The sequence below is a fragment of the Arabidopsis lyrata genome (genome assembly GCF_000004255.2).
Source record: "Arabidopsis lyrata subsp. lyrata unplaced genomic scaffold ARALYscaffold_2, whole genome shotgun sequence".
NCBI classification, from domain to species: Eukaryota; Viridiplantae; Streptophyta; class Magnoliopsida; order Brassicales; family Brassicaceae; genus Arabidopsis; species Arabidopsis lyrata.
In genome coordinates, this window is record NW_003302554.1 from 12,350,908 (window position 1) to 12,376,590 (window position 25,683).

General features: G+C 35.2%; 5 protein-coding genes across 6 annotated transcripts; all 5 read right to left on the minus strand.

The window, feature by feature from the left end:
* Nucleotides 1-2,045: 2,045 nt before the first annotated feature.
* LOC9324649 (probable lactoylglutathione lyase, chloroplastic) lies at nt 2,046-4,445 on the minus strand. The gene is made up of 9 exons (XM_021035458.1): nt 4,197-4,445; nt 3,833-4,037; nt 3,634-3,758; nt 3,429-3,493; nt 3,084-3,296; nt 2,905-2,952; nt 2,682-2,789; nt 2,447-2,587; nt 2,046-2,357 (listed from the first exon to the last, which is right to left on the minus strand). Exons 1-9 carry the CDS (start codon nt 4,309-4,311, stop codon nt 2,316-2,318), a joined length of 1,062 nt encoding a protein of 353 aa, XP_020891117.1. The 5' UTR covers nt 4,312-4,445; the 3' UTR covers nt 2,046-2,315.
* A 735-nt stretch (nt 4,446-5,180) lies between these two features.
* LOC9324650 (aldehyde oxidase GLOX1) lies at nt 5,181-7,517 on the minus strand. The gene is made up of 2 exons (XM_021034058.1): nt 6,803-7,517; nt 5,181-6,655 (listed from the first exon to the last, which is right to left on the minus strand). The coding sequence occupies exons 1-2, from the start codon at nt 7,313-7,315 to the stop codon at nt 5,324-5,326; spliced, it is 1,845 nt and encodes a 614-aa protein (XP_020889717.1). The 5' UTR covers nt 7,316-7,517; the 3' UTR covers nt 5,181-5,323.
* A 326-nt stretch (nt 7,518-7,843) lies between these two features.
* LOC9324651 (probable plastidic glucose transporter 2) lies at nt 7,844-11,204 on the minus strand. Its single transcript, XM_021035786.1, has 14 exons — nt 11,070-11,204; nt 10,822-10,958; nt 10,625-10,745; nt 10,477-10,544; nt 10,256-10,388; nt 9,681-9,780; nt 9,467-9,579; nt 9,279-9,372; nt 9,018-9,177; nt 8,757-8,900; nt 8,595-8,668; nt 8,411-8,499; nt 8,218-8,332; nt 7,844-8,139 (listed from the first exon to the last, which is right to left on the minus strand). The coding sequence occupies exons 2-14, from the start codon at nt 10,910-10,912 to the stop codon at nt 7,957-7,959; spliced, it is 1,485 nt and encodes a 494-aa protein (XP_020891445.1). The 5' UTR covers nt 10,913-10,958; nt 11,070-11,204; the 3' UTR covers nt 7,844-7,956.
* A 1,593-nt stretch (nt 11,205-12,797) lies between these two features.
* On the minus strand, nt 12,798-17,905 carry LOC9324652 (calmodulin-binding transcription activator 4). 2 transcript variants are annotated; one of them, XM_021035058.1, is made up of 13 exons: nt 17,660-17,905; nt 17,438-17,563; nt 17,224-17,339; nt 17,001-17,089; nt 16,854-16,908; nt 16,241-16,766; nt 15,863-15,951; nt 15,585-15,672; nt 15,271-15,494; nt 14,424-15,112; nt 13,645-14,224; nt 13,259-13,552; nt 12,798-13,145 (listed from the first exon to the last, which is right to left on the minus strand). In XM_021035058.1, the coding sequence occupies exons 1-13, from the start codon at nt 17,667-17,669 to the stop codon at nt 13,047-13,049; spliced, it is 2,985 nt and encodes a 994-aa protein (XP_020890717.1). In that variant the 5' UTR covers nt 17,670-17,905; the 3' UTR covers nt 12,798-13,046. The 2 variants fall into 2 exon arrangements, with proteins under 2 accessions (XP_020890717.1, XP_020890718.1); XM_021035059.1 differs by having other exon boundaries at nt 15,585-15,669; nt 17,660-17,903.
* A 3,801-nt stretch (nt 17,906-21,706) lies between these two features.
* Nucleotides 21,707-25,291, minus strand: LOC9324653 (probable DNA primase large subunit). Its single transcript, XM_021033940.1, has 18 exons — nt 25,090-25,291; nt 24,938-24,999; nt 24,756-24,859; nt 24,582-24,663; nt 24,442-24,501; nt 24,272-24,323; nt 24,070-24,089; nt 23,888-23,971; nt 23,724-23,788; nt 23,593-23,641; nt 23,467-23,514; nt 23,300-23,389; nt 23,148-23,207; nt 22,887-22,946; nt 22,681-22,755; nt 22,484-22,569; nt 22,002-22,095; nt 21,707-21,914 (listed from the first exon to the last, which is right to left on the minus strand). Exons 1-18 carry the CDS (start codon nt 25,226-25,228, stop codon nt 21,786-21,788), a joined length of 1,359 nt encoding a protein of 452 aa, XP_020889599.1. The 5' UTR covers nt 25,229-25,291; the 3' UTR covers nt 21,707-21,785.
* Nucleotides 25,292-25,683: the final 392 nt, after the last annotated feature.

Consider the following 25,683-nt stretch of genomic DNA (forward strand, 5'->3'; position numbering starts at 1 on the left):
CTTCCTACATTTTCTTCATTTCACTATTACATTATTTTAATAAATTTTTAGTCAAAGTCAATTTTTATATATTACCATTAAGTGCTACATGATTTGACCAAAAAATAAGTGTAGGTTACATGAATGTCCATAGGTTGTGCATAATCTAGAGATCATTTCTTAATTATTATTCTACCATCCTATCATAGAAGTCAAATAATTTTTTTTACCTTTTTTACATTTCACCATTATATTATATAAATATTTAGTCAAAGTCAATTTCTTTTTTTTATTTCATTATGCTAATTTGCTTTACAAAAAAAAGAAATAAGAGATTTTGTTTCTACAAATCCCAAAATTAATACCAATTAGAGCTTTAACATAAAATAGAAAACAGTCAAATAAAAGGATAAAAATCTTAAAACAACTAATGAAAAACACACTATCATTTTGAATATTTTTTTCCTCTTTTTGAAATTTTAACCTATTATGTTAGAAGAGGGAAACACCTCTCAGATTCCACACTCACTTCAACTTTTGTTTTCTAGTCTTCTCTAATTAAATTCTCCAAATCTTCCTCCTAAATTGCTTCATTACTCTCTAATCAACCATTTGTTTTATCATGGAAATTTGTTTCCAAGAAAAAAAAAAAGATTTTGTTTCTACAAATCCCAAATTCTAGACCAATAAGAGCATTAACATAAAATTGAAAACAATAAAAAAAAACTGATAAAATCTGAGAGAATTATAAATATAAATCCCTCTTTTGGAACTTTTAGAAAATTAGAATAAAATTTTATTCTTATTAAAAATGTCATCAAAAAATTTCAATATATTTTTATAATAATTTTAAAACATAAAATATATATCATGGTTAAAATTACCACACAAATATATTTTTAAATTATACAACCAATTTATAATTATTTTTTCATACATATATACATGTATATATTAAGAATTTTATATTTGGAAGTAGATCCAAGTCGGATCTGAATACCATGTTTTAGAAAGAAAAAAAATGGATCCACATCCGGAAGTTTCATATATCATCTTTCGATCGGATTGGATTAAGATATTAGATATTTTCCCCACCTCTAAAGATGATATACATTTATCAAATGATTTTTCGAAAATGTTTTATATTAAATTTAGATAATTTTTATACTAAATTTGAATTATTTTATCTTTTCATTGATATATTCAGGAGTCAAAACATAAACATCAAGCAATCAAACTAATAATAATATAAAAACATTAGCAAATAGTTTTCAATAATAAGACAACCAAAAAAATTACGCACATATTTAAAAACTCTAAATAAAATCGACTGAATGTAAAATATCTTAAACATTGTTATATTAGCACATACCTTTCGCAAAATAATTCAATCGAATGTTAGGTTTCTTCATTGATGTGATCAAAATAGCACAAACTTTCTTATGATGTGTTTTCGCTATGTTTGTTATAAAAAAAGTACAGCGGCTATGAAAACAGAAAACTGTGATTTGGATCCTTTTATAGAACAAGAATGTTAACCTAGGCAACAAAAAGATTGAAACATGCCAAACGACGTCGAATAGGTTAACTTCGACGTCGTTTGGCATGTTTCAATTTTGTGTTGCATAGGTTAACTTCTAGTTCTATAAAAAGATCTATACGACGTCGTATACAAGTTTATCTAACGCTAATCTTTTAGTATATTATACGATGTCGTTTGACATGTTTCAATATTTGCCTTGTCTAAGGTAATTTTTTGTTCAGCAAAAGATTATCTAATTCACAAATTTTTTGTATCACTAAAATCTAGCTCGGTTAATCTATCCATACATACTTTTTTGTAAATAAAATCCCGAAACAAAAAATAACTTAAGAAGAAAAAGGAATGACATTCAAGAATTGATGTCAAGCTTCGATGTTTTTAGTGTAAGGATCATCATAACTTCGAGTCTTCGACTAGGCATAAGATTTGGAGGAATTAGATTTGTTCATACGTTCTATGTTCTCACATGTCCCCAAATAGTCAATATGCATTGTATAAGTTTTGTTGTTGTTATACGTTCGGATAGATATATTTTTCTTGTTTATCATTCACTTATCATCTTATTTATTGGCAGTCAATGTTAAGTGGAACTAATATACAAAGACGCAACATGTAAAACAACTACACTATATTCTGAAAACAAATCATTCACTTTGGACAAATACTCAGCACTCTGAGAGATATTATATCAAACCCCAAACCGATGTAACAACAACAAGGCCTCTCCTCTTGTCTCCCTCATAAGCCATTGTCATGCATTTGTTGCCTCTCTTCTCCTTTCTCCTTTGACATCTCACTCCAGTTCTTTGAGAAAGTCAATGTTGTCCACAAAGACCTGTAATGCCAAAAGTTCGCAAACTCAAAACATGATATTCGGAGTTCTTTCCCTCAATATGAATCTATCTCAACACACCAATATCTTACCGATTTCCAACCATCAGGATCCAGACACGCGGTGATCTTCGTGCTAATACCTGGTAAGGGACCAGGTTCCCTCGTGATTTTTCCCCCAAAGAGTTTTATAGCTTCTGCAGTTTTGTACACGTCATCCGTCCCTATTGCTATCTGATAGTAATCAAATAAAGCAAACAAGTTAAAACTATGGCTACCCTCCAGTTGAAAAGGAATTTAGACGAACGGAATGTCAAATTTCTCTTACCTGTGCATAAGCATTTCCTTTATCATATTCAGTGACACCATAGTTATATGTCAGCTCTAGGACAGGAAATTTATCTTCTGGACCATATCCCATCATGGCTATTGTGTACTGCAAATAACCACTTACGGTAAGTGAGTTTATACAAAAACATATAAACAATATAGACAAGGGGAGGTTAAGGCTGCATGGGTAAGAATTAGATTCGTGAGGCATTGCAAGTTACCTTGTACTCTGGGTTGTCTCTTGTTCGCAGAAGTTCCATCCCAAAAGCCTATAAAGAAAGCAAGCACATATGATCAGAGGATAATGCATTAGATAAAAGAAATAGAAAATCTATCAGAACAAACATTTACTGTTCAGGCTATAAACTATCACATCTCAAAACAATTTCATAGGACTCACCTTCTCATAAAACTTTATGGCCCTATCGAGATCACCAACACGGAGCATAACTTGGCAAAGAGGTTCTGGTGTAGGACCTCTTTCCAAGAGTTCAAATTTGTAACCATCAGGATCTTCAATGAATGCGATCACAGTTTTGCCACCTTTGACAGGACCAGGCTCCCGGGCTACTTTTCCCCCTTTGGCTTTCACAAGCTCTACAGTTTTCGCCACCTTTTCGGAAAGAAAGTTCACATCTTAGAAATAAGACAATCCTAAGTGGAAAGATTTTAGTAAAATCCAGACATACAAAACACTGTTACAAAGAAAGAAGGATATTATTTCATATAGATTGTAGAGGCTCACATCGTCGACAGCAATACCAAAGTGACCAAAACCAGCCCCTATGTCATACTTGTCAACTCCATAATCTGTAAACAAAATGACACTAAGAAAGCTAAGCCAACCATCTTAATATAAAATGCATAGTCTTAAGCTCACTGGAGCTAAATGAACTACAATACTCTGCATCTCGGCACTAGCATAAAAGGAGGATACATATACGACTTACTATAAGTAAGCTCAATCACAAAGTGTGAATCTTCAGGTCCATAACCAAGGAAAGCATTTGTATACTTCTCTTCCGGTATATCACGCTTGCGTAGAAGCTTCATTCCAAGACATTCAGTATAAAACCTACATCAATCAGATGACTCTGTTAAACCTAATCCTCCACCAAATCATATAACAGGAAATTCAAAGTTACGTACTTTATTGTCCGGTCCAAATCGCCAACACGATAAACAACATGAAGCATTCTTCTCTTATCATTTTTGACCCAGGTGAGAAGATCATCTTGTGCAGTAGCTGTACTAGCTTGAGCTGGTTTACCAGATTCAGCCACTCCTAAACAGTTTACACTTCTTCTCAAAAGCTTATGAGAATTTAAACCAAAAAGCTGTGATTGAGGAACATCTGCAACAAAATTGAACAATATAGTAATTTGTCAACGAATCAACCAGAAATTTGGGAACTTTATAACAACCCTAGTTCTAGAATTCACTAATCAACTGAACAATGATTGATTCTAAATTCTATAGTCAACGATATATGTGAAAGGTGGAGGATGATTACGGAGAGTGCGAGAGAGATTTCTGGAGAAGAGGGAGATGGGGAAGCGAGGAGAAGAAGATAAGCAGGTGAGGGAAGGTCGAATGGAGGAAGCAGCCATGGGAATGATCCTCACCATCTTCTTCCTCGAGATTCAGAGCTCTCTGTGTGTGTTTATGAATGATTCTTCAAGCGGTGGCTACTTTTCCTCCGTCGGAGATTAAGTGACGACAACGGTAGAGATAAAGCCTTTTTTCTTTTATTTATTTTTGGAGATTTGTTATAAAAAAAAAAATTGAACGATCCTCATAATATTTAGACGTAATTTTTATTAATTAAAATTTAATTAGTTAATTATTCGATTAATATCTGAACCATAAAATTCTATTAATTTATAGAAAGATTTGTTTATCGATAAGTTAATAATTATTAATTTATACAGAAATTTGGCTAATTTTGTAACTTTTAAAATTATATTTATGTTAGAAGAAGATTTTTTAGTTATAATAAATATATTTTTAGAACCAATTACAAGTAAAAGAAACAATTTTTATATCTAGAAAACAACATAAAATTTTTGATGTAGAAAAAATATTATAAATGAAGTTTACAAAATATTAATCCAAATTTAAGAAAGACAAACAATACTAGAATTATAATTCATTAAATTTAAATATTATAGCCGCCTCCTTGCGAGTTTATTGGTATAAACAATACTAGAGTTTATATAAATATATAAGAATTATAGAGATTTTATTGTAGTTTTTGATATGTGTTATATACTTAAATTTTGTGATGCATTTTTGTAATGTTAAAATGAATTGAATTTTTCCTTACCTACAGAATATATTTAAAATGGAATAGATGTTGGAAAAATAATTTCATAATTAACATTATTTACTAAAAATGACTATATGACTGTGGACAAAAAAATAATTATTATTATAATAAATGACTATTCTATATAGTGATTCCATTATGAAAATTTTCTCCAATTTGTTATATATCAATCAAAAAACAGTTTCTCAAAAATATAATAATTAAATAATCAAAGAATATATTCATACAAGTATAAAGAAAAAAATTGGCCTTACAAACATGTTATAGGTTTCGTTTCCAAAAATATCACTATATATATATGCATATCAAAATTACACGATCTGAATCCATTCTCCAACGCTAGGGACACCATTGTAGACGGCAAAGAGAAGATAATAACCAGGAGGAGCAACTTTTCCACTAGGAGGAGCAACTGCTTGAATTTGATGATTATCGCCACCAACATTCTTGACATTGTTAATACCCAACATAAGCAACCTCATGTTCATCGACACACTATGTGTAGTAAATGATGGTGCCAACATTGTCACCATTACATTCTCCTTTGCTACGTTTTGTTGTTTAAGCTCGATCTTTACGTCAAACATTTGTCCATACTTAATCTGTTTTGGTGTCGCGGTGTTTACGATTCTTGGTCTCATATTGGCAAGAGCTGGATCAAGATAAGGTGGTGAGAATTTCTCGATACGGAGCTCGGTTGGGTACTCAACGTTGTATTGGTAACCGTCGTTGGTGTTGCTTCCACCGACAAGAACTTTACCATCAGGAAGAGCGATTGCGATGGAATGGTACACGCGAGGGATAGTGGAAGGAGCGAGTTCTTTGAAACGTTTGCCTAAAGGTTTGTTAGGTGTGTACAAGAGTGGAGCAAAATTTGGGTCTTTGGCTAAGTGCCAACCGGAGGAGCCACGTTTTGCACCATTAATAATAAGAATTTCTCCATTTGGGAGGATCACAGTATCACTCATCACACGTGACATTGGCATGGTCTCTGTTTTCCATACAGGCTTAGCACTATTGAGGCTTATCCTTGCACAATCCTTCAAGGCCCAATCGTAAATTTTCAACTTCTCAGCGCGGAAGTAAGCGTCTTGTTTTGCACCACCACAAATGAGGACATCAGCGGGGATGACAGCGGGGTTTTGAACGTAGAGGCGGATGGGGAGAAGAGCCGAAGAGGCGGAACCAGGGTAGTTACGAGCACCACCGGGAAGTTGAGGGAACTCTTTGAGCACTTTATTTGTTTTCGGGCTAAGAAGAATGGATCGGTTGTTGGCGAAAATGAAGAGGTTACCATCGGTATTAAGCCAAACAAAAGGGTAAAGATTGTTTTCTTCTGGATCATCTGTTTGTCTAAGAAGTTGTGAGTCATAGAGTTTCTTGTTGTTTTGTCCTTCTGGAAGGATATACTCGTAGTTGAGAGCGTCGCGGCCTCCAACAACGATGAAAGTGCCATCGGGAAGAGTGGCTTGTGTTGAGTACCATCTCCTTGCAGCGAGTGCCTTTGGATATTCAATCCATACACAGTTTTCGCAGGTGGATAGGTACCTTGCCGTGTTTGCTCCTCCTTGGAATCCTCCAGTACTTACCAAAGTACCGTTTACGGTTAAACCTCCCGACGAACACCATGTGTCTGTTGTAAGCTGTCATGTTTCCATTAAATCCATCAGATCAACCATGACTAATGTAAAAATAGAAATATATTTGTAATTTCTTAATCTGCGTGTTTGTAGCTAAAACAATTATATAAAAAAAGAAACGGAGGGAGTAATAAATAGTAATTTTGTTACCGCAAGAGGCTTGATGTTTCCGGTGTTGATATCAACGAGGACAGAGTGAGCCCAACAATCAATTTTGTTCGCCTTTTGGTCATAAACATGGCAAGCTACGCCAGGAGGCAACTTGATTTGTGAAATTCTCCAAATGGTTGCGTCATAAAACTGAACTTTATTAATCAAAGGCATCAAAATTGCGTGCATGGCTGATACACCAGAATTCTTCATGAATAACTCCCATTGTCCAGGCCAATTCATCTCAGGTCCTGCGGCGACGGTGCCACGACCTTTACCTTTGCGTTTGCCAGCTTTTGGTGGTTTCACTCCGATGGCTTCACCTTTACCTTTGCGTTTGCCAGCTTTTGGTGGTTTCACTTCCATGGCTTCACGTTTAATTGTCATGCCTTCCAATGAAGTATGATCATCATCATCAAATGCATCGTTGTCTAGCTCTGAGACTGCCTTAGAAACGGCTGCCACTAAAACAATGATGGATAATATCCATAAGAGTCTTGTTGACTCTTTCATTTTCTTAACTTTATTTTTCTTTTTTTTTTTTAGTTTTTCACTGTTTTGGCTGGGACAATAAGGAATGATGTCTAGGTTAAATTGATTGATTGATGATAGTTTCTGGTGAACATTGCTTTATATATTTGGGAATGTTTTGACTTGTGTTTATTTTTGACTTTTCTTTTATTGGAACGAGTGGTTGGCAAATTATTTCCTCGATACATTTGCCTTTTTTTTGTATGGTGATCATGTGTAAGAAAAAGAATGATAGGCTATATTTCTTCTTTTTCTCACGTTGGCTTCCAGCGTTAAATACTTAAATTTTTGTTATGGAAACCCAAAAATATATTTGAAAATAATGATAGAGAATATATACTTTGCAAAAATAAAAAATTTACACGTTGAAAGCATCTGCTAAAATTTGATACATTAGGGATTATGTTAGCTTTAATTTCGATGTATGGTCACACTTTTGAAATTTTGCCTAGCTTTAATTTGTTGCACATACCTGTATCATGCGACTATTTAAACCCAAGAGTTTTCTAATAGAGAGAATAAGAATATTCAAATCTGATATTGATTCGTTTACGTGAAATTTAACATTTTATTTGATTATACAACAGTGACCAACAAGACATAGGGAGAGAATGAATACACATTCATGGTTTGGCTAGTAGAGATATCTCAATCTCTTGAAGTGTTTTGCCTTTGGTTTCAATCACGTTCCGCTTCACGAACATCACCGCCATTAAACAGAACGTAGAAAACATCGAATATAGTAACCGAGGACCAAGCTGCTCAAGCAATCTCAGAAAGAGTAAACCCACAAAGAAGTTTATCACCTGTCCAACCAGAACCAACAATGTTAAGCAACGTTATAAAATGAATCCATGAGATGGTCAAATCAACGGGTTTATTACCCAATGCACCGACATGCAAAAAGCCATAGCTTTTGCTCTAATTCGACTTGGGAAGATTTCAGGGAGGAGTAAACCTGGTACTGGACCAGCTCCTAAGGCGAATGTTAGCACAAACCTGTAATCGCAAATGACAATTGCATTTAGAACATGAAATATAGTTGGAAAACAAATTTCAGTTTCAAGAAATACTTACGCTAGAGTGCCACCGACAGATAAACACAACGCCGAAAAATGTGGTAAGTATGAACTTGTTGCACCAACTTGAAGTGCCATTGCTACTGCCTATACACATCAACAAGATATGTGATTTTTCTTCATATTTGACAGGATTAAGTCATATTAACGTTGATAATAAGAAAAAAAAAAGTACAACACACCATGCCAATAAAACTCCAAAGGAGAAGAAGCTTTCTTCCTACTTTATCCATCAACACCATCGCGATTACAGATCCTGATAACAGAACAATGTTACAATCCAAGATCCATATAATTGAAAAGACAAAGAAACAAAAAAAAACAGGAGAAGAGGGCTACTCTACCCAAGAGGTTTGAAACTCCAACAAATATGTTGCCTAGGTCCGATGGTACTCCGGCACTTTTGAAAACGGTAGAAGAGAAATAAAAAACAGCATTTATACCAGATAGCTGTTGCAAAGCAAACAGGGTTGATCCAATAAAAACAACTGCAAAAGGAACAAGTGAATAACAAAGTACTATGCAGGAAACAAATAGACACAACAATTAACATACATGTTTGCAGTTACTTTCCCGGAGAAAAAAAACAGAAGAGTTATACATACCTCTTGAATGCCGACCATATAACAGTTCCGAGAGGCTCACAACATCTGGTTCATCCGTCTTGTCTAGATCTAGTTTGTATAATTCTGCCATTGCCGTTTTCACATGAGACCCTCCGAGCAGCCTCTCAAACTCGGCTTCTGCTTCAGCTATCTTCCCTTGCTGCATAAGATGATGACCGTTTCAAAAATAATGTAAAATTCAGTGCAATTTTCAGGTTCAACATACAACAGAACATTGTAAAAATGAATAATGAAGCAGACCTTGAATAGCCACTGTGGAGACTCAGCACATAGGAACATTCCCAGAGCGAGTAGTGCAGCAGGTATCGTTGATAGCCAGAAACAGACACGCCACCTGGATACCATAACAACATAGATGATCAAAACGTTTTATATGTTGATTCTACTAAAGAATATGATAGATTCTACAAAAGGTGATAGTTACTTACCAACCAGTGATGTTATGGACTGGGATCCCTATAAACAGGGCTGCCATCAGTCCCAGACATGTAGCTATCTGTATGAAGCTTCCAAATGTTCCCCTAACAAAAGCTGGTGATACCTAGTCAAAATTTGGGAAATTTGCGTGAGAAGTCAAGCGGCTCAAAACTTGTTGCAGAGTAAAATCTATAATCAGTACTTTGGACGCCAGCATGTACGTACCTCTGTCACATAGAGTGCTGCCACAGGTGGCCCAAGACCCATGCCAGTCCCAACCAAGAATCTTCCCAAAAGCATCACAGCTAAGCTGTTGCTAACTCCACTGAGAGAAACACATTTTGCATAAACAACAAACCAAAATAATGAAAACGAGGCCAACTCTTGCTAAAGGATCATAATATTTTGATATGAGCTACATCAAATACACATGGCACATCAGAATATACATTAGTGAGTGGGATCAGAATACTGGAAAGATTATTGGTTATTTAATTTGATCTGCAAGATTTCTCTTCATTCAGCACTGTAAGTCTTTTCTTAGAGAAATGAAACAGAGAATCGAAAACATGTTGTAACCCTGAGATAGGATCTTGCTTCTGGTAAATATATGTACTAGAACAGTCACTAGATATTTGCAGGTATCAGTACTATCTCTAATGAAGAAATGGTCAACAATTTTAAGCGTGCCTTCTTGGGATTTGATTACAATAGCTTTTGCCAATTCCTAAGTCTAGCTTAAAGAAACACTAGATGACTACAGTTTAAGAACCAGAGCTCGGAGGAGATTCCAAAATTACCTTATAAAAGCACCCAAAATCATAGGCAAAGCACAAAGCTGAAAAGCTCTCCGCCTTCCAAACCCATCAGCAACTCCTCCACTGAATAAAGATCCGATAAACGCGCCACCAAGACATACACTAACCACCAAACCTTTCACATAAAGACGCAAACAGAACTTATATAAGTAGTAAATGTGAGGATCACTGCCATGTATTAAGCAATAAGAAGCAATGAATACCTTCAGCTAATGTATCACCACTAAAACCAAGATCAGACGAAATGCTTTCAAGTGGTTCATTAACAACTCTGTAGCAACCCAAAAAAACAAGTTCAACACAAGTAATCACAACAATATTCAAGAAGAAGAGCTAAATTCAATGACAAACCCTAAATGGTAACCAAATAGAAACGACGAAATCGTAGCCACTAGAACATGTGGAAGAGAACACTTCCATGAAGGATTTGTAGTCTCCATTTCCTTATTCACTTCATTCTCTAAAAGAAGACCTGAAGACAAATTCGAAATCTCATAGTTAAAAATTTGAAAATAGCTTCTATAAAACGATGCATGTTTCGTGCATACCTGAGCTATCTTCGACGTCGACCATTGGAGAATAATCTCTCGATGACGTTCTCTTGTACATCGAGGATGTTTCTCGTTGCAGTCCCAACATTCGTCACCTAAGATTTTGCCAGATTCTTCTAGATCGCTTGATTTCACTGAGTATGATTCAGATTACAACAAAATTAGAAATCGTTCAACAAACACAGAGAGCTAAATCGTGAGAATCTGGATAGAGAAAGATGACGAGAGGAAGAAGAAAACATTACAGATCGATATGAGAGAAGAGGGATCGGAGAAGCTTGTTCTTCTTCTTCTTCTTCTTCTTCTTCTTCTTCTGTGTCAATGAGAAGCATTTGTGAAAAGGGCGGTGGCGGTGGTTGCTAAAATGCGCTTGGGTTCGATAGTGACAAGACGACAGAAAAACTTTGCTGAATCATTAAATCTTCTCCTTTGCGTTAATTTAACGGTTGGAATGACGCACGTGTCACTTCTATAGTTCTTTTCTTTTTTCAACGCTATGTTTCTTTTTTTCTATGGACTATTGAGATTGGAGAATGTTTTTTTTTTGGAATTTTGGTCTAATGTGTCATTAGGCCTGGCATAAAATCCGAAATCCGAAAACCGATCGGAAACCGATCCGAAAAATCCGGCTCCGAATCCGAACCGAATAGTCACAAAACCCGAACGGATAATGAATTCTCCTATCCGAATTATCCGAACCGAACCCGATCCGAACCGAAAACCGAAAGGATATCCGAAAACTGAAAATAAAATTATATATCCAAAAATATTAGTTATATTTAGCTATAATTTTATAACAAATAACAAAAATATCTTAAATAACCTAGATATTAGAAAGTTTTTAGGTATATTTGTTAATATTATACATATTTTTTGAAAACTTAGCCAAATTTTAGTAAAATTAAACTATTTTTTTTAATCTAAATTGAACATTTTTTAGTTTTTTTTCTCGAAAACCGATCCGAAACCGATCTGAATCCGACACTATCCGAACCGAACCCGATCCGAATAGTCATAAAATCCGAACGGATAATAAAATCTCATATCCGAATTATCCGAATCCGAATAAATCCGAACCGAATCCGATCCGAAATCCGAATGCCCAGGCCTATGTGTCATATACCGTAGCAAAACTTACATAAATTGCCACAAAATATTTGTCTTTTCAAATGTGCCATAATTATGGACAAGACTTTGAACCGGAAATTTTTGGTAGACAAGAAATGTTGTCCACCTTTGAAACAACATATTGAGAAGATATTTGGTGGACAAAAAATCTTGTCCACTTTTAAAACAACAGACTTTTGGTGGACAAGAATTCAAAACGACATACAAAAATTTGGGTAGACAAGAAATGTTGTCCACCATTGACATATTTGGAAAGATTTATGTTTTGTAGCATTTTTGCTAAGTTTTTGAACATTAAATGGCACATTAGTTAGATTTTTCTTTTTTTTTTTCACTCGTGATTTAGATCTTTTGTAACGAATTAGTTAATACTTTAACAGCAACTTGACAAACAAGATATTTAGATAATTTTTTAAAAATATTAGCATTTACTCAAATTAATTCAATTTTTGATTTTTTTTAAAAATACTGGTTTTTTTTTATAATTGAATGTAAAATTATATTCAATCAAAATTCAGTTTTAACTGTAACACAAAAGTTGCCGACAAAAAAAAAAAAAAAAAAAAAACTGTAACACAAAAATTAAAGATGAAAATGTTAGTCTCTCAATGAATTATCGTACAAATTATAAAAAAAAAAAAAAAAAAAAAAAAAAGAAAGTGGAATATCATCCAACCCATTTCTCTCCCAAATTTGAATATAAAAGAATTGAACAATTTAAAAAATATATATTTATTCATTTAATTTTTTTTAGCTGAATGATGTGAACTATGTGCACCAGACGATTCATCCTATTTCATTTCTTAATTTTTGGAGAGAAATTATAAGACTTACCTATTTTAAACAAAAAAAAACATGATATCACAAATTTGTATTTACATTGTTTTGCTTATCCAACACATCAAAGTCTTTAAGCATTTTAAGTTAGCCCCAATAAGACCATTTACAGAAACTACTAACAAGAGCTCTTCCTTGTTTTCTTCTTTGCATGCAACTCTATAAATCTAAACTATTCACTCTTGAAACTTCACAAAATCTACATACACTATTAAACCTCTAAATTCACATAGATGTTCTTGCCTGTCTTTCTCCCCTCAAGGCAATGTAAACAAAGTGTCATATTCCATATCAGCTATGTCGAACAACCCATCGTCGTCATCTCCAATTAATGTCTCTGTTTTTCCAAGCTCAGCCTGCAGATGTTCATTCAAGCATCTTCATTATCATATCACTTTATGAAGAAACACTAAAAACAAGTCCACCATAATTATTTATAACTTTGATTCATCTCTTGTAAACTACTAACCTTTGTCTGACAATATCTCTTGAGCACGCGGTGGTATTGTTGGCGAGCCTCAGGAGAATTAGCCATCGATAGAACACGAGAGAAAGCTTCGTTCACTGCCCCATCTACTTTCTGCTTGCGGAACACCTTGAGAATGTCTTCGTCTTCACTGTCCTCTGTACTCTCTACGTCTTGCCTGAACCCTCTTAGCCCAACTCCTTTTCTTCTCCACCTGAGTACAACCTTATCTATAATTCCTACTGCCCAGCAGATTACTTTGTAATTTTTCCTTATTTGGTAACCTCGCACATGAGCCTGCCAGAATTAGAAGAGAATAAAGAGCTACATGAGACGCCAAAGGCTAATGGGAAACAACTATGTTCATCTCACTAAAGCTGTTAAAATACCTGAATCTTTACAACTTTCTGGCGAAGCTCCAGAAACTCTTTACGACCTTTATAGCCACGATACTTCTTCTGAATAGATAAAGCTGCTAAATGGTAGTTCCTGACCTTTCCAAACGTTAGCTTCGACATGGCCGAGATCCCTTCGATATCTTCACAATAGATCCCATACTCTTGTAAGCAAGCAGCCATAGCTGCTTCTCTTTGTTTTCGCTTTCTGAATGAATGTGCACGAAAAGCTGCCTGGATTCTTGCAGCTGCTTGAGCTGCATTTCGTACTGCAGCCAGTGTGTCTTTCAGTGAAACTTGATCTTCATTACCAGAAGGACTTTGTTCTGAGATGGAATTCAAAGTTATCTCTGTTTGCACTTGAGCAGTGTCTTTTGAACTCTCGGTTTCTTCAAGTGTGAGCGATGAGAGATGGTTTGTTAACGCCACCTCTGACAGATAACCTGCAAGACCCTTGTGGCCATTAGAGGCAGCTATTGAAGCTGCAGTTTTGCCATTTGGATCTTGTCGACTTGGATCAGTCACTGCTCCAGCTGATGCCCCTGAAGCTATAAGGGCAGCCACCATTTTTTCACTGCCACATCAGAGAACACAGTATTGGTTATTAGATTCATTTGAAGCTATTGTCTAAGAAAGATTCCATCTTAAACTCCTTTTGACAATGACCAAGTGAAAACAATCTTTTACTTGTGACACTACGATGCGAAAACAGCAAGATACTAATTCTATTCGAATCAAAATTGTTGAAATGACAGTGTTAGTCTACTACTCACCTTCCAAATCGTGCAGCCCAATGAAGAGCGCTCCATCCGTTAATATCACGAAAATCTACACTGACTCCATGACCAAGGATTGGATAGAGTGCCCACTCGAAGCCAAGGCCTGCAACCATATGGATAATACCTTGTTCTTGCTTTGACAAAGAACAAGTTGTGTAATCTTCATCACAGGATCTTGAAGACAGCCACGTATCCAGCTTGTCTTTAAGCAGTTCCTGTAGAAGCCAATCAACTGTTTTTGTTGATGATGCACTGCCATCTAGGACCGCTCCTATGACATGCCTCCATTGATCATCATCAGCTTTCAGTATCTTCAACAGCTTATCGTTGCCTGACTCTAAGTTACTTTTTCTCTCCGATGGTCGGTCTGATAGAAGTGTTTGCACAAACATTACGAGTATTGAAAGCTCATCTGGACTTGTGGACATATCAGAGGTCTGTCGCTCACTGCACTTAGGGCAACATGTGTCAGGCTTATCGCGATACTCAAATTCCCTTATTTCACTACACGAGAGTCCATCTCCAGAAGTAATGCATAAATTGACTTTTCCAGGACCACATGGAGGGGCTCTACACCGAATAACACCTTCTTTAATGATCTCAAAAGGAACTTGAGCATTCCCAAACATGCAAGACCATGTAGATTCTGTTGGATCACAGAGAAATGATCCAACGATTATCACCTGCATTGTCAAGATGAAATTTCAAAACGGAAGATCACCATCATTTGTTCTAACCAGGCAAGAAAATAACAATGTATATCAATCATGAGAGTAATTTATGCACTTCCACATAAGTCTCAACGAAATTTTACGGATGGGGTAAGTGTAAGAGATTAGACCTTTGTAGTCTCATTCGAGTAACCCCACTCTGGTGATATGTCATGGATAGTAAACTTTTTCTTATGTGCACCTGCCAGTCTCATTTCTTCCTCGAAAGGAAGCCCGATTTTCCCTTCATTATCCATCATTCTACAGTAATCATCATTATTCTCCAAAGCTCCCAGTGCAGAATAAGAAACAGGAACTTCGAAAGAACCAAGATCTTGAGGCAACAACAATGTAGCTGAAATTTAAGACAACTATCAGAACTGACCGATGTTATACAAGGTATGATGAAGCCTAAAAGTATTCTTTAGCAAAGCAGATGACATACATTGGTCAACCTGATTGTTGTAACTCCAGTTTGTATCTTCCTGCAATCCAGCTAGCAATCCTTTTGCAGAACTTGGTGTGCTTCCCTGCTTCCGACAAAAAGTATATAAATTTCTAGATTATAAACTTTTTACTTATTAGTTTGGAAAATTTACTCTTCAACTGCCATTAGAGATTAGAAAACCATAACACATATGGTTCATTCACCGTGTTCCTCTGTATGAAGTCGGTGAGTACTACTTTGATCCCACATTTTATTTACGTTTAGGAGAGAGTTACCTCAGAGTTAAGAGGTATAGAAGCCTCACATGCCTCCAACACATCTTTCCAAGATTCGGACCCTTGATCTCCACTCCCTCCTGTACCACCTGTAAAAAGATTGTTTCTTACTTTTCATAATAACTATATATCATTCTTCAGTTCCGCGCAAAGAAAACTTCATACAGAGACAAACAAGGAAGAAAGTATGACAAGACTTCAAGTGATAAATTACAGATCGTCCATAAAGTCTGGCTACATTCAATGACCAATGAAACTCACTGTGAGAAGATAACTTATAAATATTTCCCAAATCATATTTCGAATATAGAGTAGTGTCAACATCATATAGTGATGAAATAGAAAGAAAAAAACCAATGCTGTATAACTTTGGCGTACCTGAATCATTCTTTACGAGCATGAGATTGCTAGAATGGTATTCAGCTCCAACATACCCTCCATAGCATCTCTCTAGTTTGTTAGAATCATTCTTGGCATTGTATTGGGCTCCAAAATTGCCTCCATAACATCTCTCTAGTTTGTTATTCTCTGGTCTCTGATATATAGTCGTTGGTTGAACAAGGTGATCTCTGTCATTACTATACTCTAAAAACTGGAGACTATCAAGACTTTCCGGTTGAATGTTGAGTGGATCTACAGAATTAACTTGTTCATCTCCGATACTCAGTTGTTCCTTAAGCATCTTTAAAGCCTGTTCAAACTCAGAAGAACTTCCACTGCCTTCCAGGTTAGAGTTAACCTCTGCAATGCCTGGCGAAGTAGATGAATGCTGCTGATGTATGTCAGAAGAATCACCAATGTAGTGATTGTAGCTTACATTTTGAGTCCCGATGGAGTTTGGACTTAAAAAGAGAGTGGAAGGAATTGGTGCAAACTGATAAACTTGTCCACCAGCTTGTTGTCCCTGAAACGTTAAGCAACCATGAAGTCATACAATGAAACTGAAGTTCCAGCTTTAGTTAAACAAATATTGCTTATTCAGAGAAATCACCTCTTCTCGGTCGCTTACATCCCTGTAATGAACAAGGACAATATGCTCGTATTCCCTGATATCAAGAGCAATAAACTTTATCTTCATTTTTGAGATAACAAACAAGAGTAACTTGTATTCACATAGTATGAGTACATGACCACTCACGGATCTAACATCCAGTAGATTCGCCTCCGAAAAGTAGGGTCTTGCTCTCCATGAGCATAATAACAATTCAAGGCCTCAGCATTACCCACCTGTTCACAAACACAACGATCAAAGACTCATTAACAACCTTAAGAACAACATATCTAATGTTGCAAATCAAATCTAAAAGCAAGTAGCAACAATGTAAGAAGTCTCTAAGATCAAACTTCACTATTTCTAATACCTTAAGTCGTTCATGTGCTTCTGCAATAGCTCTACCATCTCTTTTTCTTCGCCATTGATGACCATCTTTACGAAAAAACTTTAGAACCCTTTTATTGAAAAGAAACAAAGACCCACCTAAGAGACAACAAGAGTTTACCAAAATTGATCATCAAATTAACCTTGAATCAAAACCAAACCAGTTAAAGTCAGAGGAGCAAGTCAATCAAACATACTTGTAGGTCTTTGAGGAGCGGTATTAGTAAGCGTCAATCTCTCATGATTCTGTAATATAAACAGTACCTCAGGAGGTTTCAACCAACGACTCCGAGCTTCTTGATACAGAGTACTAATTTCATATTCTGAGAGTAAAAAATGAAAAAATGTAGTCTTTAGTCATCGAAATACATAAATTTTGATACTTTCGAGGAAAATGGAGAGTACCCTCAAAAACTCACCAGATTGCATAACGATTGGAGTAGTAATTCAATCTATCAACACAAACATGAGATCAAGTTTGGTTCGGAAGAAGGATCGGAGCTAGAGACAGAGAGAGGAGTCGCTAAACCAGTACGAAAGACAAAGAAGAAGAGAAGATAAAAGACAAAGAAGGTGTAAAAATTTGACTATGGACTGACGAAATGAAGAATCTCAAGGAATAGTACAGGAGGGTTCCGACAGATAGCCACGAAGATGGTTGCTATGTCACAGGAAGGGTAATGATCCTCTGCAACGCTCCTTATTGTATTATTGTTCATCAATAATGGTGCCCACGTGGCATGATCTTTGAGTGTCGTAGGTTTTATTTTTTATTGAGTCGGCAAAATTAGATTAAATAAATAAGAATTAACCCTTGTTTTAAAAATCGCTAGGCGCTAGTCGGGCGTTCGGCATGGGCCTAGCGATTAATCGGAAAATCGGATTAAAATCGGGGATTAATCGGGGATTAGTTTTAGGGTTATTTTAATATTTTTAAAATATATTAATCCAATATTGTAAAAATTTATGATTTTTATTAAAATTTGAACACAAGTTATTGTAAAACATCACAAACTCTCCATTCAAATGATTGAATAACAAAAATAAAAAGTTTTTTTATACTTGCCATCTAAAAAATAATCGGGGTATATAAGATTAGGCAGAAAGTAATCGGATTAGGCGGAGAATAATCGGGTTACTGATTTTTTAGGGGATTAGTCATTAATCGAGGCGGATAGGGTGGGCCTAGCGATTAAGCGGGGAGTAATCGGGGCTAGGCGGGGATTTTTAGAACAGGGGAATTAACACGTGTGAAATCATGGGGGTTATGGAGGTAAACTACGGAATTAGCCTCATTGTTGTTTGACTTTGACTTGAGTACGTAGAGAATTTAGAGAGCACGTCGGCACGACCACCAAAGAAACTACTTGCCTGTGAAAATTTTGAGGGTATAATTGTCAATCTGGTATTATTTTTGTCTCATCCACAACAATTTAAAGGAGAAAATATTATGCAAATGATGTATAACACTTCTTGAATCAGTAATTTTGGTGATAAGATTTTATTCAATAAAATGACAAAATAAAAAAGATGGTATTAAGATATAACAAAAGTCAAAAAGATATTTTAGTGTCCTGTTTTTCATGTATTAAGATTAAAAAAAGGTTGGAATGAACTTTAGTGTCCTGTTTTTCATGTATTTTTAAAAATGTTTTTATTTACTATTTTATGAATTGATATACCGATGTTTAATGCCATAAATATAATATAAGTTTTTTACGATGATAGAGTATAAAAAAAATTGTTGAAAAAAAAAAAGAGTATAAAAAAATTTAGAAGTAAATTTGTGGTCTATGCCAAACTTGTGTTTTCTGTGGCGATCGGATAATTCACATGGTCATCTGTTTTTTACATGTTCTTCTGGGACATATATCGCATATGTCATTAGACTAATTATTATTGCAAGATGCTCTAAATAACGTATCCATTCTACATTTTTCTATTGACTATCTAAAAGTTGGAATAGTGACGGTGGTTGAAACGGACAAATCTATTTACGGATTGTTACTATTTATAAATTATAGTTTATAGTAATAGGGTCTAAGAAAAATAAAAGAAATTCACCATGGATCAACTAAGAACCGTTTTTATACCAAAAAAAAAATCTTGATATCGACAAATTATTGTCCGTTCGAAAAAATATAATATATAGCAGCCCGCTTAAGGCGTTGATTGGTTCTTCCGATATCAATCATGTAACAGTTGTTAATAGTTGGTATCTATCGTAGAAACTCCTCCATACCACTTCGGACCGTCGAAATTGCTGGATTTCAAAAGTTCCTTCCCACAAGCATTTGCGGTTGCATGTGGTTGCGATTGGTTTTAAAAAAAAAACAACAAATTGAAATATATATTATCAAATTCTATATATATATATTCACGTTAATTCTAAAAAAGTAATCATCATCTAACTTTAATGTTCCAATATTAATAATTATTTTTGTTTCACTATAAAATTTGTTTGTTTAATATTTGAATAATTATTTAGTAATTATTAATAGTTTTTAATTATTAATCATGTTTAAAAAATTTATACTTTTTCATAAATATAGTTTTCGGTGTTCTTATACTTTTCACAATTATATATTACATTTATTTTGGTAAATTTTGGTTTAACCGCTATCGTATCCACTGATTAACTAGTCGTAAATCTCCCACAAACGTACTATTTTTTTATTTAATATAGAAAATACTTTTTCAACTGCTAAACCAGTCGGTCAAAACATTAAATAACTCTTGTAACCGTAACCGTCTGCTTCTACAAACTCTCACAACCCTAACCGCTGTGTTTAAACCCCTAAATATCTATCTACTATGCTTTGAAAGAGAGAAACAATGGCATTCATGATCACAACATTTCCAAAATCGAAAAAAATGTTCCAAACTCGAATCAACAGCTTGTTCATAAATTTAATTATTTATGGAGTTGAATGTTTTTCCTCCACTGTCATCTTCAATACTTCCTATTTAATTATGATCACCTACGACAAATGATTATTTTATACTATTCCCTTATCTTCTCTAGCACTTTCTTTTGTACGATGTTGGGCAAACAAAGAAATTTAGTAAGAACTTTACATCATTAAACATTTAATTATATATACCTGTCAAGTTCGGGTCAAGTTCGGTTCAATCTTGTCCTTGTTGTTTTCATGTAACAAATTTCATGTTGGCGACCCTCTTTATTTTCTTCTAAAGATTAAGTTAAACGTTGAATAAGAGTGCAAGGGGTTGGATCCAAAATCCAATCCCATGAAATACAATTTGAACAACAAAACTAAACACTATTATACAATTTAAAATGGTTCATCACCTACAACATCAGATGTACATCCCCTAATTAATTTATGCTACAGATTATATTATTATTGAAAATTTAGAAGTTAATTTTTTTTATCTCACTTACATCGTTAAAAAGAAGCGAAATATAAGAGAAAATCCTAGAAAAAACGAACAAGAACATGAAATACCCCAAAATACTCTCAATAGACATTTTTATTTTAATTCTTTTGGACGTTTCGCCTCGCAACCACGGTTACTAGCTAGATATCTACATTTTTACAGCGGATCGAAGAGATTAAATTACATTATCCAACAGAGAATTTACTTCTTTCCATTCTCAACGTCTCATCATCTTCACCTTCACTCACATTGTCCACTTCAAAAGTGTACATAGTAGTAGCAACAACCACAATAACTACAACAATGGCTTGTGGTCAAATCTTATCATACAGTTGAATATTTTATTGCAAGACAGAGGACATATGTGTCAGTCACAGTGTGAGCAAGAGATTCACTTCAGTTTCATTGATTTCTTTGAATAATTAAAGAAACATGTTCAGGATCTATACTCCACAATAAGACAATATTGGAACAGAAGTAAGCATATGCCTAACATATGCCTAATGTTTTTTTCTTTTCTTTATGCTTAGCTTTTAAAAACATGGTACTATCATCTAGGCATGGGCGTTCAGATATTCGGGTCGGGTTCGGGTCGGATTTTTCGGGTTTAGAAAACTAAGATCCGTTCGGGTATTTTAAAACTTCGGGTTCGGGTCGGGTTTGGATCGGGTATTTCAAGTTCGGATTCGGGTTTACCCGAAGTATCCAAATATTAGAAATTTTGTATCCGATTCTATGCAAAGTATTGAAAAATACTCAAAAAATATATAAAACCCAAGTATTTTAAACCGAATCTAACCCAAAGTAGCTAAAACACCCGAAAATATCTTAACATCCGAATAATTTTGGCACTTACGTTATTACAAGTATAAATATTACTAATATATTATAACTATGTACTTATATTTTGGGTATGTTCGGATACTTGTTCGGGTTCGGGTTTTCGGGTTGTGAAGTTTAGAACCCGTTCGGGTATTTTAAAACTTCGGGTTCGGGTTCTGGTCGGATTTTTCGGGTCGGATTCGGTTCGGTTCTTCGGATTCGGGTATTATGCCCAGGCCTACTATCATCAAACAGGTTTTGCATCAACTTAAAATCATAAGTTTCATATATGTCACTGATTACATTGAGACCATAGGGAGATTAAACCGGAGCAGCTGGAGTCTTGGATTTCAGAATCTTCTGACTTTCTTCGAAGTATTGGTTAGGATGGTTGATCCCAGTATCACAGGATGCACCATAAACAGCTTCAAAGGTTAAGGTGCATGCGAGCTTTACCATAAATGTATATAAAGAAAAGCATGTTAGTTATTGCTAAAATCGACGAAAAGATTCAAGTTTTTAAGTGAGATCAATCACCTGATAATGTTTGTTTCGAACTTTATCCATTACATCTTCCATTCCACGAGAACTCAATCCCATTCTACTAAGTGCTGCTTTCAGGTTATCCTCACTGTCATCAAAGCACCAGAATGCATCAGATAGATTACTTAGGAATTCACCTAATCATTCACACATCTACACATATGTAATTATTGTTTCGCTTTATAGGTAGACAAAGACCAAGGGCAACAACTTCTGCTGAACAAAAGAAGCAAGCCACTCATGCGCTCGAATTCGCTTTTGTGCACATATTTATATCATGGAAGGAGTTTCCGTTACTGCAAAAATTCTCTCCTTATGTTCACCAATCAAAATATATACAAAAACTCATTATTTTTCAGCTGCTGGTAGTGTTGATATGATGTTGGTGATGGATAACAGATACTACATGAATAATATATAAGGCTTTACCCTTTTCTTTCACAGGAAGAGAACATATTTTTACTGAGCAAACTGACCTGAAATGTCGGTAAGGACAGCCATGATGATCCCCAGCACCAGGAGCTGATGTGATGATCTTTGAACAAGCATAAGGGGTATAATCCTGAAATTGCAATGTGTATTTGGTATCAGAAGCTGATCATTGCCGCTTTCATTGACATAAAGAAGAGATGAAAACTCTAAAAATGGCTTAAAAGGACAGGTAGGATCTTACTGTTCTCTTGCCTTCCTTCCCATAGTTATGGCGAATGGCATACGCATACTCTTTATCAAATCTCTCAGAGCCAACCTGAGGATAACAAGGAAAAGCAAAACATGCATCTAATAGCTCAGCATTACTTAGTTATTCAAATTTGCTAGCACACAGGAAAACATGGAAAAAGGGTGAGGACAACGAGAAACTTTTGCGAATCGAATTACCTTTTTTGTGAACTCTTCTCTCCAAAACGCTAAGGCGTCATCCAACTTCAGACCCACACCCTACACAGCCGATAGACAACTTCAAAGTGGTACAAATAGAAGAAAAAACATGAAAAAAGAACTGGTGGCTTATTTACTTTGATGTTTGACCAATAGAAATGTTATTACGTCTAGCCTCAAATCTAGATGTGAATCTATCTGCATCAAGTCGCATTCAAATGCAACAAATCTTAACAAGGGGGATAGTGTATAAGGAGAAACCTTCAAAAAAAGACCCAGTTGCATTCTTCCTCCATGTTTTAGATGATGATCTTCTCGAAGCTGTGTGTAAATGTACACATGTTACAGTTGCATGGGAGCAGGATATGTAATTAATAAAGAATATAAGATATGAAAGCCATGAAGCAGCTTACTTTTTCAAATAGATGCCGCATACAAAGGGGAAAGGAACTCTTGGAAACTTGATCAATATCCTTAAGTGATATGTCAGCGTACTCACTTGACTGTGGAGACATATTAACAACTTCAGTCATTCCAAATCTATATATGTATATAACAAGTTTTAAAGGACGATCCTCACCTGAGAATAATCAGGACCCAAATAGCTTGTAGATAACGCCTCTACTATCTGAATGATAATAACAACAATAAGTTAAAGGAAACGAGGGACATGAAATAAAGCAGTTGATTTCAGCACTGTACTTACTGGAGTTAGTCTGTCTTTTTCTCGTTCTCGAATGGTAGTCGTCCATTTTCTGCAAACAAAAAGAAAAATCTTGTTAATAAAGCGTGAGGGATATAAGAGAAGCTTTTCAATATTCACATAACCATTATAACCTGTTTGTCAGAATGAGTGCCTTCGACAAATGAGATCGAAATTGTGTGACAACAAGGGAAACCAACTGCAAGGATAAATAAGGAAATCTGAGTTATCGAAAGAGACACTACTATCTACTGAGTAGAAGTTATGTTTTCAAATTAAAATAGACACCATGACTTGCCTGACTGCCAGCTACAAAGGCATACCCTTTTTGTAATAATACTCTCCGGCCAGCTACAAGGTCAGGAACCTCTTCAAAAGGAACCTTTTTTCAGGTGAAAATGAATAATTGATCAGATGAATAAATATCTAGCTTGAAGTACATGAACAATTGAACAAATACAAAAGATGAGACAGATCTACCTTGTAATATATGTTTTCAACTGCAAAGGATAAGAAAGATTCAAGTTTCCATTAGAAAAGGTTCAAGTTTTACTGCTAAATAGCTCAGAGAGGTGAAGAAGAAATAATTTCTAGAGCTAGATGAAGCTAAAATCGTATCGAAATACAACATGTCCCTACTAAGAGACAGAAAAGGGATCGAAGATTTAATTAGTATCATTACCATCAGATTGACCAAGTGAACGTGCAACTAGCCCCAACCTCTCCTTCAAACTCTGCAAATGGTCAAAGATCAATTTCTTCACCTCTCAATCATTTGAATTCTGAATAAACCACAATCCTGAAATATTGTAAGACAATGAGCTTTCTATATACTCTGAATCTAAAAATTACCTCAAGTTCTGCCCCAATGACTGCCTTGTACGGTAGTCCAAATTCTCCCACAATTGCTCTCTGTGAACAAACACAAAAAGCGAAATTTACCCGCCATTCCACATCTCGGCTCACCGAACAAAAAAAGAACACAGAAGTACCTGTTCTTCAATCTTTTTACGCCGGAATCTATGGCGGAAAAGAGCGGTTTCCATACTAAGAAACCATTTCTTCAACTCATCCCTTAAGCAAAGATCCAGAAATACTTAAGTTAATAAACTACAGAAACTAAAATCTACGATAAACAAAATCCAAAGCACGGAGCAAGAGCTTACGATCTACAATAAACGAGACGAAGAACGAAATGCGAGATTATATCTTTATTGATCATTTCTGAAACATCTGAAAGTCTCATATGTTCTCTCCACAAAGTCTCTACCTATAATCAAAAGAAATTGAATTTGATTAACAAAAATCTGGAAATTGTCACTAAAAGTTCAAATTTTTATGAACTTACAAGATCATCCATTTCATTAGGGTTTCGTCCACGAGCTAATCCATCTGAGACTCCTTTCAGAACTATCACAACAAAAAATTAACAAACTTTTCAAAAACCAAGAAAGAGTCTCCTCGAAAGGAACAAAATTTTGGATTGAAATTGATTGAAACCTCGTAAGCGGTCGATGGCGAAGAGCTCGAACTCTTCTAAGCGGACTTCCATGGGTGGAGCTGTAAGATAGAGGGGAAGCGTTGGAGTTGAAACGACGTCGTTGGAGACTGTTCGCTTCTGAGAGCGTATTACTTCCATTTTTACTGATTCTTCTTCTTCTTCTTCTTCACTGTTCTCAGTTCTTGCGTCAAAGAAGAAAGGGTTCGTCGAGAAAAGCGCGGGAAAGATGCAGTCCCAGGAGCGGGAATTTCTCTGTTGGGCCTATTAATGGGCTTATTACTGGGCCCAATTGATACTAAAAAAAATGCAGGCTCAGTAGCGTTAGATCCGATTTAAATCAAATTGTTGGTTTAGTAAATCGGTCATTACTCGTTACTCATGTCTTTATAAGTCTAATCTTGATGTACACAATAGCAAATATAAGAAATTGTTTAGTTGAAAATAATTACCAATAATGTTGTGACCGAAAAATAGAGAAATGTTTTTCATAAATACATGAATAAATCTAAGAGATATGAAAATATGCATGGTCAATACGATATAAACTTAGTAAAAAAAATGTTGAAATAGCTACTTTTTTTTTTTTTCCGTCA

Coding starts and splice junctions, on each gene's coding strand:
- LOC9324649 (XM_021035458.1), bottom strand. CDS start 4,311: ATGGTGAGGATCATTCCCATGGCTGCTTCCTCCATTCGACCTTCCCTC. Junction 2,790..2,904: donor GAGACAACCCAGAGTACAAG/GTAACTTGCAAT, acceptor GGTTATTTGCAG/TACACAATAGCCATGATGGG. Junction 2,358..2,446: donor ATCCTGATGGTTGGAAATCG/GTAAGATATTGG, acceptor TTGGCATTACAG/GTCTTTGTGGACAACATTGA.
- LOC9324653 (XM_021033940.1), bottom strand. CDS start 25,228: ATGGAAGTAATACGCTCTCAGAAGCGAACAGTCTCCAACGACGTCGTT. Junction 24,860..24,937: donor CTAATGAAATGGATGATCTT/GTAAGTTCATAA, acceptor TTTTGATTATAG/GTAGAGACTTTGTGGAGAGA. Junction 22,096..22,483: donor TGTCCTTACCGACATTTCAG/GTCAGTTTGCTC, acceptor CTTTGATGACAG/TGAGGATAACCTGAAAGCAG.
- LOC9324650 (XM_021034058.1), bottom strand. CDS start 7,315: ATGAAAGAGTCAACAAGACTCTTATGGATATTATCCATCATTGTTTTA. Junction 6,656..6,802: donor GAAACATCAAGCCTCTTGCG/GTAACAAAATTA, acceptor GAAACATGACAG/CTTACAACAGACACATGGTG.
- LOC9324651 (XM_021035786.1), bottom strand. CDS start 10,912: ATGTTGGGACTGCAACGAGAAACATCCTCGATGTACAAGAGAACGTCA. Junction 10,389..10,476: donor TGGTGATACATTAGCTGAAG/GTATTCATTGCT, acceptor TTTATGTGAAAG/GTTTGGTGGTTAGTGTATGT. Junction 9,373..9,466: donor GTCCATAACATCACTGGTTG/GTAAGTAACTAT, acceptor TATGGTATCCAG/GTGGCGTGTCTGTTTCTGGC.
- LOC9324652 (XM_021035058.1), bottom strand. Junction 17,340..17,437: donor CGCTCCTCAAAGACCTACAA/GTATGTTTGATT, acceptor GTTGTCTCTTAG/GTGGGTCTTTGTTTCTTTTC. Junction 14,225..14,423: donor TGGGCTGCACGATTTGGAAG/GTGAGTAGTAGA, acceptor CTGATGTGGCAG/TGAAAAAATGGTGGCTGCCC.